The 13,350-nt window shown below is 36.8% G+C and overlaps 1 protein-coding gene across 1 annotated transcript in view; it reads right to left on the bottom strand.

The window, feature by feature from the left end:
- Positions 1-13,350, bottom strand: part of AstA (allatostatin A) — a 35,050-nt gene that overhangs the window by 11,654 nt on the left and 10,046 nt on the right. Inside the window, exon 2 of the mRNA XM_089839253.1 lies at positions 1,860-2,358. Within this exon, the coding sequence (XP_089695379.1) occupies positions 1,860-1,867 (8 nt within the window). The 5' untranslated portion in view covers positions 1,868-2,358. The remainder of the gene's footprint in view (positions 1-1,859; positions 2,359-13,350) is intronic.

Here is a 13,350-nt window from a genome sequence, read left to right as displayed (position 1 = left end):
GAAGCCGCGCCAGTTCTCGATTGAAAAGGTCTATATTCTCGATACACGATTCAATTTATCACAGCTTCTCTTAATGAATATTTGTTTCAATAATTAAAAGGGGGAATTAGATTAAGGTTATTTGAGTTGCGTTTGAATTCTGAGCAAATATTGAAGAAAATACGAAAATACCGGCGTTTGTGTCAACGACATGTTAAAAATAACCTTTCAAAAAAAGAACCAGTTTTTCCTCGATGGAGAAAAAGCTACGGTAACTCAATCTGTATTTTTCCACTTTATTTACTAGCTGGTCTCCAAGTTTGCTTGAAAACACACTAGAGAGAAAGCCAAGGTGAAAGGATACCCAATGTTAAATCGCGTAAGAGAGAAAATAGTTCGTTTGAAACATATTTTTAAAATTTTTCAGTTTGTCAACCAAATAGAAAAAAAAACATATTTTTCGCTTTACATTACATCAGAATCCTTTTCAATTTTCCCCGGATTTAACTAAAGCCAAATTCTACCTTCCAATGTACACTTTGAGCTCCCATGGAGAACTACGTTTAAAGGAAGATTCTAAGTCACTCAAATAGTATGAACGAAAAGAGAAATTTGAAACCAGGAAATAAGGTTTTGGTCCGTCTCAATTTCTGTTTTCACTCAATTTTTTTCATATTACCGTGAATATTTATTGCAACGTATTGCGAGTACAACTATACTGGAAAACTGTTCAGCTAGCCCAAGAACTATTTCTTACCAAAATAAAATAGCTCACTTCATTAAATTTATTCCATAAAATTCCCCGACATAGTTAAATTACTCCTTAAAATTCCCCGACTTGATTAAAATTATTCCTTAAAATTCCCAGACTTCAATATAAATTATTCCTCAAAATTCCCCGACTTTATTATAATTATACCTCAAAATTCACCATCTTTATTAAAATTATTCCTTAAAATTCCCCGACGTGACAAAAATTATTCCTCAAAATCCCCCCGACTTTATTAAAATTATTCCTTGAAATCCCCCTACTTAATTAATATTATTCCTTAAAATCCCCTCACTTGATTAAAATTATTCCTTAAAAATCCCCCGACCTAATTAAAATAACTCCTTAAAATCCCCTGGTAGTATACAAAACGTTTAAATCTTTTCCCTGACCTGTGGCATGCAAACCCTGATAGAATTAAAATTAGCTTTTAAGCTTCGATCATTTTCCAAAAGCCATTTCCTATTTTTTTCTTTCTTCAAAAAATAAAGGGGGTGGTTTTGAATATTGCGTATTCCGTTCACGCGGTTTGGTTTTAACGTAACAAGCTAAAGAAGACTGTTCTGATTGGTTGAAAAAACGTTCGTTTCATAGCGAGTCTTTTATAACCTAAAACCCCGAGGAAGATCAGATTTTATCAGGGCACCCTTACCCTACACCCCAAACAACACACCCAAATAATAGGGGATAAGGATGAACGCTAGTTATCTTACAGAACACAAAATAATTGTCAATTAAAATTAATTGTTAAATCATTCAAAGAGGGTAATGCACTTAAATCAAGGATGCAAATGTATTTAAAACATAATTTATAACAACCAGGGTCCAGGCCTGGATTAAAGGTACTGATTGATACCTTCAGAGTCAATAGATATATTAGGGACCCCAGAATGGATTATTTTAGGGGGCCCTCATTAGGGTCCATAAATAGACTAATCCTGTCCTTAATAGACCTGGATTAAAAGGTATGGAGCCCAGATAGTTTAAGAATCCCATGATGGTTTATTTTGGGGACCCTAATTATACGTTCAGGGTCACCAAATAGCCTAGGTTACTTAATCCAGCCCCGCAGTGAACATTATATATTAACAAAATAAGTTAATTAACTTACCTGGCCATTTTACGATATATTAATCAGTTTTAAACAAAACTGAATCACGTGACCAGCGAAGTTGGCGAAAGAGATTGTAGTTGTTCGTCTTCTAATTTTAGCAAAGATTGATAATTGTTTCAATGATTTTCCAGTGAAATAACTCCTGGACTCTTTCGGATGACGATTTTGGTTCAATTGATGAAAGTTTGCGTGGTCGCGGCGTTGACGGCGATTTTTAATTGGTGTATTTTAGTGGTCCCCTTATCAGGTCCGGTTTCGGGACAAGGATGTCCTCCGCGGGAAGCTATTGGTCGGGCCGAAATGAAGGCATCCACAGTCCGAGCGCCGTTTATAAAGTTTTGCCGAAACTAGAATGCTAGCTTTCAACCAAGCCTCCCAGAGTGACGTAGTCAGTTTCGATCCACTCCCCCTTTTTCTACCCCCCCTCTCCCCATTCCTTCCTTATTTCCTTCAACGTCTAGGTAACTCATACCGGTCGGTTGTCATCTCATCTCATCTAAAATAACGCAGGAAAAAAATAATAATAAAGAATTCATATTAAAATATATGGACTTTATATTAATTTGCATAATAAATGGTGTTAATTGTTTTCGCATTTACGTTAAGTGGAATCGTATTTCCGAATTAAGCTGAAAAATTCGCGACAATTTTTTAATGGAAGTGTGAAAGGGTAAGTTAACAAAAAATGATTAATATAATGGTAATTTTTCTTTTATATAGGGTGTTTCTGATAAGTTTGGCATAAATTGTTCTTTGGGTGCACAATTTTGAGTCAAAAATGTAACTTCTATCTCCATTTTCTTTGCCCTAAGGGACACAGTTTTCGAGTTAAGATTGGATGGAGTATATTACGGATGACCCCTTTAAATTTGATTAAGAAACTGATTTAGACAATGATTTCTAATTTAATTAAGGGGTCATCCCTAAAATACTACAAATAATTCCCAATCTTTGAAATACAATTAAGTAAAACGTAGTTACTAATTATTTGTCAAAGACGATATAATTAAATAATCTAACTTGAACACATCATTAAATTAAAGAAAATTAAATAAATAAATAAATTAAAGAAAATGTGTCTACGGTACATCATTATTGAGTGTTGCTTAATTATTTACGAGATAATAATTAAAAAAAAATATTAAAAATTTGAAAGACATGCACGGTCTCGACTTATCTCTTTCGAAATGCTTTTAAAAATTAAAAATAAAAAAAGCGTATTAATAGGGACCGGGACACGTCATTTATTTGGCGAGCTCATTAAACAAAGTTTGCACTTGTCCCGTCGTCTGTCTGTTCCCTAGGTTTGTGTAGGTGGTATTCCAAAGGTGAGGATTTTAGGGGATGGGAGGGGAGGGGGGACCATTAGCAACATCTAATTAAAAAGCAAATCAACTAGAGAACTACGTTATACTTCATGCGAGAGAAGCAAGGTTTAGAAATTGAAGATTGTACCGACAGTACCGTCCCCTAAACCCTAATTGGTAACTTTCTACAAGGGGACAAACACTAATTTAGACAATAATAAAAATAAACAAACTCGAATAAAATTTAACAACTAGGTTTTAAACTGTGTATTTACTTCATTTAATTTTTAATAAATAATTTTTGCACCAAATAAAAGCTAGTTGTCAATATTAACTGCGGGGATATTTGTTAAAGGTAAAGTTCAGGTAACATAACATTATACAAGTTAAAAGAACATCCTTTTTCTAAACATAAAAGGAAAAATATTTAATAAAAAAATAAATGATCTATTATTCCAAATCAATTAGTACACTTAATTAGTCTTAAAAATTAGGCCTACTGCGCCGCCATGCTTTGTGGCGTCTGCTAAAACGAGGAATACTGTGCCACCATTGGTTTTGTGACGTCTGCTAAACCAAACCAAATCAGAATTCTGAAAAAGAAACCTTTTCAACCAAAATCAAATTCCCTAATTAATTTCATCCCAATTCTTAATTAAAATTTCCCTGGACTTTTAAATGAGTAAGGAACCCCTTGGTTCAATCCGAACGATAAGAATAGTAGTCAGTCCATCGAGTTAATTTTCCAATTGAATATAATAAAAATCAATTTTCACGCGAATTGCTTCACTTTGAAATTAAAATTAAAATTAAAGTCACGCGCCTAATTTAATCTTTTTCATTTATTAAATATTTTCTTTTTGGTATTAAAGAATACAATAGAAAAACGTTCGTAATAATAATAATCCCGTGTAAAAGTTAAGGGTCGAGCGGTATTTAGTAATTTAAGGAATTTTAATAACGCTTGAATTCAATTTTTAAAACTTTTGGTCGGGGTTTTGGAGCAAGCAGTCTCGTACTTCGTTTCAATATCAGTCGAGTCGGCTTTCCAACGACTTCTAAAACTATGAAATTAAATTAAACCTCTAACCCTTTCACCCCTCCCCCGCTCCCCTAGTCTCATCTAAAATTTATGCTTACCAAATTTAGAAGCTACAGACGAAACCTTACCCTTTAAAAGTTCTCAGTATTTTTTTTTCTAATTATATGTATTATATAAGATTACAGATCCTATTTTTCATACATGCTCTTATAGCGAGTCTTGAAATTAAATTTAAAAAAAAAATAACCTTGATGTACTATCCGCAACGTTAACGATCCATTTGCTGACCAGTGCATACTCTCATCTATATCTATATAAATCAAAGTCCTGACTGACTGATAATCAACGCCCAGCCCAAACCGCTTGCCCTAGAAGGCTGAAAATTTGCAGGAACGTTACTCATAAGTAGTAAGAAAGATTTTTCCAATCCGCCGCCATCTTAAAAAATGGCGCCCAGAAATGTAAAAAATATTCTCTATGCAATTAAGTACGCGCGTTTCAATCGATTTCACAAATATTTAGTACACTGGTTTCCTTTAACCTATAGACGGGCTGAATGGTCATTTGGGTTCGATTTGTTGCCATCTTTTTAAATGGCGCCCAAAAACTTAAAAACCCTTCTTTATGAAATAATGTCCGCGTAAAAAGTAATAAAAATTATCCCGACGGGCTGACGGACTGTGCCGAGTGCCTTCGCTCCTAGGGTGCTACAAAAATATTAGTCATCAGTAAAATCCACACATTCTTTATATCATTTTAGATGGAAGTTCTTATTACACGCGAGCGACGCCGCGGGTAACGGCTAGTATTATATATTTTTGTATGGACAAAGCTACCAAATTTCCTATCCCCTGCTTAAGGTTTTAAAAGAGCTATTCCCCCAACCGTTGAAGGAAAAGTATAACAATTAATGTCAATTTCAATAAGTATTGGAACGAGATGGTAATCGACTTTGGGAAAGTGTCCATCGGAATAAGAACGATTTTATATACATATACATATATATACACACCATAAGTTTATAAGATACGTTCTATAAGTATAACACTACTTCCTCGTGATGCTAGGCACTTGCAGCTCGAGACAACTAGTTCGAGAAAAACAAGCGAGAATTGAAGTCCTACACTCGGTGGTTAATTTTGCAGGACTTCCATCTAGTCCTATTTATTCTGTACTAAGCCTTTGAGAGCAGCGCCTCACCAGGCGTCTTCGCTTTACCTCGAATCTATGACCTACCTCACTCACTTCATGACAAGCTCCAGTTTATAACCATTGACAAACTTATGATGGACCATATCTTATAAACTTATGATATACTTAAAATTCCTTACAAGATACTTTATATTGGAAGAAGGGGATAAATAGTTCAAGCTGACTTTATGGTAATAAAATTGAAGGCGCGTATGAATACTTAATTTTAAATTCCATATAGGAAAGAAAAGTAGACTTCTCAACATCAACACAGCCTTCAATAGTCGCTTTTGGAATAAGGTAGTTTTGGGGGGCTTTTAAAACTACAAATACGCTTAGTTTGCGTCAAGCTGAGCTTTACGTCATCGTTATAGTCTTATAAAGTTCTAGTTGAAACTTCTCCACCCTCCATTAAGAAGCCACCCCTGCAACGCCTATAAATCTGCACTAGCTAATCTACCGGATAAATATAGCATATACGAATTTAATCAATTCTCACAATAATAATGAAAGATAAAAAGCGCTATTTTACAGCTTGTTAAAAAATATCACTGACAGAGCCAATACAAAATTCTTTCTGGGATAGATTTAATTTTAGAAGTAGAAATGGAGAACAGAGTAATCTGGGCGCGCGTCAAAGTCCCAGACCCCCTTCCACGCGACGGAGGGGGGGGGGGTTATGAAAGAAGAGGCGGGTCATAGCGACAGAGGTAAAAAGGAATTACGTATTTTTTTGGCCGTCATCGTCAGCAACGTCATAAAAAACATAGTTTAAGTGAGCCAATAAGATAATTTAAACTTTTCGTTACGTGTTGGAGGGAGGGGCTCTATACTGGGTGGTCTATGAGTCGGACTGAAGTAAATACTAACCGTTCTCCATTCCTGCTTCTAAAATTAAATCTATCCCTGCCGGTATTAATCCTACATCTTTTTAGTTAATATATTGAGTAATTTCTTTTCTATATATGGGTTGAATAGTATTCTCCATTACAAAGTTGCCCTTTCTACCGAATACCGAAAATACTCCATTTTCTAAGCAATTTCAATCTTCAAGTGTTATTTTAAAGCATTCATAATTAACTGTGTTTTGACCAGAGAGAGAGAGAGAGACTGTATGTCGAAGAGATAAGAGAGTTTTGTCATTTAGTAAGGCGTCATTCTTCGTGATTTTAAACAATTTTGATAAGAATTAAGTATAGATTTACATATATTTGGTTTCCAGTTTGAAAATCACGTCTTTGGCGTAAAATTTCAGATAACAACGTTACTACTTAAAAATTCACCTTGAAATCTTAGCATTCTGAGCAAACACCTTGAAGGCCTACATTGCAATAAATTGGGAACCATATTCAACACGGTTCTTAGACCTGCGCAACTTAAAGAGAAAAACTGATTTCTCTCGTATTTACATGTCTTTCTTTACAGGCTAAGCATGCAGTTTTGATTGTCAACAAAATGTTTTAACAAGTACGTTGACTTGCATCATAAATCAAGTTGTACAGTGAAATTAAGACACCTTCATTAAGTGTCATACTAATTTTCGTTAGGTTACTTATAGAGGTATTACTTGGGGAAAACAATGACCGCCGCGGTAACCACAAATGAAGATATTATTTGGAAACACGCGGATTTAATCTAACCAACGAAGGAACTAGTCGTTTCTCCCTTTTTCCCTTTTTTTCCTTTTTAAATCAACCACATTTTAAGTTCAATTTCATTGAAGTAACGCGGAGAATTCTAAAAACCGTTACACTTAACTAAACCGCACTTATAGCTTTATTCTAATTAAAGGAAATAAAATGAACCAAGCACCTTGGAGAATTGTCCACAATTTTATATGTCACGGAAACCTTCCTTTGGTGTCCTTGTCTCTCATCTAGGAAATTCCGTTACAAGCTCTTGTCTTCGCAGATTCAACTTTGTTCGCGGATTAAGCGTTAATACGGCGTAATTAGGGATACAATAGGGTTTATAAAAGGATGGAAACTAGGCTTTTAACGTATTAATAATTCAGGGTCGAATAATGTTAATAAAGGAATTCTAATACGGTTAGTGTAAAGCGCGTAAGCTTGTACGCTTTGTACCACAGACGGAATTCTACATTTCAACATATATTTATTCATTTCCCTCCTTGCTACGTTACGTAAATTCCCCAAAACAAACCCATAATTTATGGTTCCACTATTTGGGTATCGCGATAAAGACATAATAAAAACAAACCAGTCTCTACAATCGTATTAAGTTTAAATTGGCAAATTATGAACAGTTACATCGATAAATTTCACAATTACCAACCAAAGTCGCGGACCGAAAAATACGCGTGAAATTTGTAATTTTTAAAGAAAGCAAAGTGCAAGGAAGAAATACATATATTTCTTTTGCGACACGAGCGTAAATTACGCATGAAGTATAAGCTTAAAAGAATTACTTCACTTAGCTCATTTCTTGAAATAGACCTTGCGATATACCAGTTAATAATATCAGAAGTATATAATACTTCTCTCCGAGAGAAGTGTACCACAAAGCGGGGTAAGTGTAACGTCATTCTTCCCAAAATCAGAGCATTTGGAGCAAGGTTACTAAACCAAATCACATACGCGATAAATAGTTCCCTCATCATTACTCGATTACGCTTAATTATTTGCCAAGGCACGCTTGTGAATTTTCGTCCCATGTCAAGATAAGGTTTGAGGGTTGATTGCTGAGGATTTAGTACCAAACAGTTATAGATTTGACCCCACGGTGCGATGCCCATCTGAAGTTTGTTGAGCAGGAAAGCAAACAAAAAGGGTGAGCCTGGGAAGAATGACGTTACATAACTAAAGTATTAAAAGGATAAAGAGTGTCATCCTTCTTCTATTATCCCCTTCTGATAACATGGATCATAATACATAGTTTACAGGCTAGGAGGATTCTTACCATTTACACAAGGAGGCCAAGCTTCACAATAAGGCCTGAGTCTAAAACCAGGCCTCCTTGTGTAAATGGTATGAATCCTCCTAGCCTGTAAACTAAGTATATTTCAAGTCCCATAACGGGCGCAGTGAGTTCTGAAATTATATTTAGAATGGCCAGTTGATATTCTATATACACTCGCTCGATCGTGTAAGCAAACCCCAATTATTTATTTTTATACAGACACTTGAAGTCAAGGCTCAATTTTCCTATTCCCCATAGGGTCAATAAGAACAGAAATAATGATGTATCCATGTTTTCGTTTAAATGTAGGCCTAGTTGAAAAAAGAAAATAATAATAACATGTCTAGTTCCAACAAAGGCTATACAAAACAATATTTTTATTTAGACAAAGTTACGACTCGGTTTACCTATCCCAATAGAATTAATAAGAAATAATAATGCTTCAATGCTATCAAGAAGCGATATCTAGTTTACTAGGGAGAAGGTAAAAGATGCCTTAGTATTCGAGCGCAATAGTCCCAGTCCCCCTTTCAAAATACAAGTGGGAGGACGTAAAAGGAGGGGCCAGGCTATTTCGCCTCTCCCCAGTCGGAGAGAAAATAAATAATTTTCGTCATTCGCGTCGCGCTGACGTGAGTTTTCAAGAACCAATGAGATAGATGCTGGTTGTAATTTAGAGGCGGCGGGGATTAACTCCGGACCTACTTTACGTTTGGACTGGAGATAAAGCTAGACACCTTCTCCCTAATAAACTAGATATCACTTCTTGATGCTATCCTTTAAAAACAATTGAATAAAAAAAAACAACCCTCTAGTTCCAAGTAAGGCTATACAAAACGCTACTTTTCAAGTGGGGGATTTAGGGGTTACTAAACACGACGACTATACGAGTACGACTAAAGCTAAAATTTACGACCTCTCGATCTCTCGATGTATAACCATATTTATTTCCAAAAATCCCTCCCACCCCAAACCCTTCCATAGGTACATGGTCGAATTTAATTACATTTTTGGGCCGAGCACAATCCCCAAAGTGCACGCACGACAATTGAGTCGCTTATTAAACCCGTACAAGAGTGTGTGTGTAATGTTTCATATTTCTCTTATATATACGTTAAAAGGAACTAAGAAGGAAGAAGCCGGTGTGATAAATTTCCCGTGAATGTATGTCGATATATTTTATTAAATGTCGTCAAGCTAGACTCGCTCCTCCAGAGATGAAGGACTCTCTCTCCCTCTCCTTCTCCCTCTCTCTCTCTCTCCCCCAAATGCATGCTGGGATACCCTACCGTTGCTAAGAACAAGAATCTATACAGGCTCCCCATTCCAAGCAATTGATAAGAAAAAGAGTGTGTGGAAGAAATAAATTGTTCGAGATGAGAAACGTATAAGTTTCATACTGGAAGGCTTCAATTCGCCCACTATTAGCAGCAAAGGCACCCGGTGTTGCCCGTCAGCCCATAGCTGTAAGTCTCTAGCATTACGAAGTATAGGTAGTGTCATCATGATTCTAGCTCGACTTACAGTTCGAGCCGGTTCGAGAACGACAAGCGAGAATTGAAGTACCACACTCGGTTAGTTTAGCAGTCCATCTTCCTATTTAGTCTGTACTAAGCCTTTGACAGTGTCATGACACTACCTATACTTCGTAATGTTACAGCTCGAGCTAGTTCGAGAACGACAAGCGAGAATTGGAAGTCCTACACTCGGTGGTTAATTTTGCAGTGTGTCCATCTAATCCTATTTAGTCTGCATTACTAAGCCATTGACAGCAGCGCCTCACCAGGCGTCGCTTTACCTCGAATCTATGACCTACGTTGTCACTTCATGACAAGTTCCAGTTTGTAACCAGTGACAAAGTTATGATATTAGTGAAGTCTGTTAAAACGCCGCAATGTTTGAAAACGTGCTAATGTGTACCTTTGTGTAGTAAGATTGATAGGGCCTAGTATTGGGTTTTCATTGAAAACTCATTTTAGCGCGTGTATTTCTTGAACACCGGTTGGAGAAAAAAAAAACCGATGTATAGTTTGGTAGCTAATATCGGTGGGCTAGCTATAGCGGCTTAAGACGCGGGATTACATCTCTCTGAAAAGAGGGATTTAGAATGTATCCATCCGCCTTAGGAACAACCCGCCCGGAAAGAACACGTGTTGTTATATACATCCCCGATCTTATCTTATACCAACCCAACTCTACAATTAAGTACCAAACTGTTCTCCCTATAAAACCTCGTAAAAAATATAGCAAGGTCATACTTCCACTCTATTGCATTTACCTTCTTGCATAGATTAAGAGGGCAATTTTTTATTTATTGTCGAGTGCAAAATAAGTTCCGGCGGTCGGTCGACTTTCGGAAGAATTCAAAGAATTTCACGGAGTCATCAAAAAATTCGGGGAAACTAAATTTTTTTCTTTAGTTTTTAGAAAATTGTCTAGAGAATAAAGAATTGTTGGTAAATTTACGAGACCTTGTAATTCTAAAAAGAGGACCAGAAAAGAAGTAAATTATACAGCCTAGTGTTTCTGATATGTCTTTTTTGTCACCTAATTAGTGACCTTAGGACGTTTTGAAATTAATTATTTTCGATGGATTTTCAGGGTTCATACCACTTTTGGAAACAAATTTCCCTGAGATTTCCAGGTTTTTCCCCACATACTTCCCTGAATTTTCCAGAGTTACGAGCCTCCAAAGTTTAGTATAATGCTATTCCTATGGAGGGGGTTGTTTGTTTACGTTTTGCTTAATTATTCGGGCCCTGTTTGTCGTAGCCCTAAGTTTTCAGTATGGTTGGATGGGGGACAAATTGGACTATAACATACTCAAAGGGCATCCCCGTATTTCTAATATAACCAGAGTTATGAGCCTCCAAAGTATAGTGTAATGTTAATCCTATGGAGGGTATGTTCACGAACATTTTGCTTAATTACTCGGCAACTGTTTGACGCAAACTTCCCTGATTTCCCTGAATTTTCCATGAGGTTTTTGTCAACTAATTATTTCCCTGATTTTTCCAGGTTTTCCCGGTTTTCCAGGCTTGTATGAACCCTGATTTTGATACACGCATCTTACCTCTCGCACCTACTTTTATACAATGGTTTAAAATTTATTGGCGAAATACCGTATAATAATTTTGTGTGTAAATAATCAGAACAATCGCGTTTGTTACCGTTAATTATGTTAAACTCGATTAATTAGTTTTTCATTAAAAGGAAATAAAACAAGGACTGATACCAACCACAATATTCTAAATTTAACTTAACGAAGAACGAATGCGAGTCTGAGTTTATGGTTTATTGGAACACAAAAGAGCGTGGCTATATAGGATAGGAGAGGTCTACAGATAAAAATTGCTGAAATTCTTTTTCAAGTACCATCAGATCAGATTCGATATCCCACTTCGACCATTTAAGGCGCGTAGCTCCGGCGACTTATCATTTTCAACCATACGCTAGGATAGGTTTTAAATGGCATTAGGTTTGAATTGAAAAGGCCCATGGGTGTACGCCAGGGAAGCCCCCGATTTTTGCGTCAAGTGGAGAGAGAGAAAGAGAGCGTACCATCCTAATGATTAGCCTGTTATATTCAAAGAAAGCAAAGCGCGCGGTACTGGTATATACCGTGGTGGTGATGTGCCTAATCTCGAACAGCTATCCGACAATGATCCTTCTTCGCTTCTGCACAACCTTACAGCCGTTAGCCAAAAAAGAGGGAACGGACTCTTTCATTTCAAAGATATCTTTAAAGGCCCAGATCCAAGAGTCCAAGCTGAACGCCATCAACCACAACACGTCCGTACTCTCTCCTTTGTTACTTGGCCATCAATAGACCCAACCAACAAATAAACAAGTTGGCTTGGTCTCGTCTCCATCTAAGGGATAGGATCACGTGACCAACGAAGTTGACTGTAGTACCATCTGTCGTTGAGCGACGAAAATAAATCTTTTATTTTTCTGATTGGATTAGAGTCTGACTCTTGGGGTAAAAAAGATTCTGCGCATGGCTAAATCAAGGCAATCATGTTTTCCCTTTCTCGCCTCAAAACCCGAGAACAAGATCTGAGCCGTTCTAAAAATTCAAAAGATTTGTTGGTTGGGTCTATATGCCATCAAGTATAAAAGTACGAAACCAGTAAAAATTGACCTTGACCATTTCCATATAAATAAGAGGGAAAGATAAGGGAGTAAAACACCGCCTTCCCCTTCACTTTTTGGCGCCTGCGCTGTAGTCTTTTTGTATCATGAGACTGCGCAGTGTATCAACCCCATTGTACGTCCCAATACTGAGTGTTGCCTACCCCATTTTAAGTCGCGACTCACTTCTCACTTCGCCTAGAATCAACCTCTTTCTTGTTGGATCTGGGCCTTTAGTACAGTAACTATGAATATTATTTAAAGGTAAATGTTCGACCCCTCGAATGAAAACACGAGAAAGGAAAGGAAATTCCTCACGGGACTCATCTCGCGCAAGCAAAATTCCTTCCAGCTTCCTCGATCTCAGCGCGCTCGAGGATCTCTTTTAAGTGTTTTTTATTATTTCCAAAGGATGCACTGCTCCCTGTTGTTCCCTTTGGTATATAACTGAGCGCCAAAAACAAATATAATTAATGGCGTATCTCCCCTCCAACCCTTCTCTCAAAAATTTTCACTATTCAAACACGCCTGGTCACTAACTGGACAGTTACCACTTGAGACAATAAAGTAGGCTTAAATTAAATGTCCTAGTGTCTTGACAACTGGACAAACGATTCTTGGAATATAACTCGAGGTTATAGTGAAACTCTTGACCCTCCAGAATGGAATAAATATTACTAGTTTCCTTCATACGCTTGGTAACTGTTGATAAAGAACTAACAAAGAAGAACAGAACGGAAGGAAGTTTCCTATATGGGTTGAACCATAAGTTCATAAGATATGTTTCATAATAAGTTTGTCACTGGTTATTAACTGGAGATTGTCATGAAGCGACACCTGGTGAGGCGCTGTCATATTGGGGCTTAGTACAGACTAAATAAGACCTAGATGGACT

This window comes from Phalangium opilio, unplaced genomic scaffold (genome assembly GCF_054372755.1).
Source record: "Phalangium opilio isolate 3A_F unplaced genomic scaffold, DU_Popi_V2 ptg000048l_1, whole genome shotgun sequence".
NCBI lineage: Eukaryota > Metazoa > Arthropoda > Arachnida > Opiliones > Phalangiidae > Phalangium > Phalangium opilio.
Note: the sequence above shows the minus strand (reverse complement) of the source record. Positions and strands in the feature narration are given on the sequence as shown.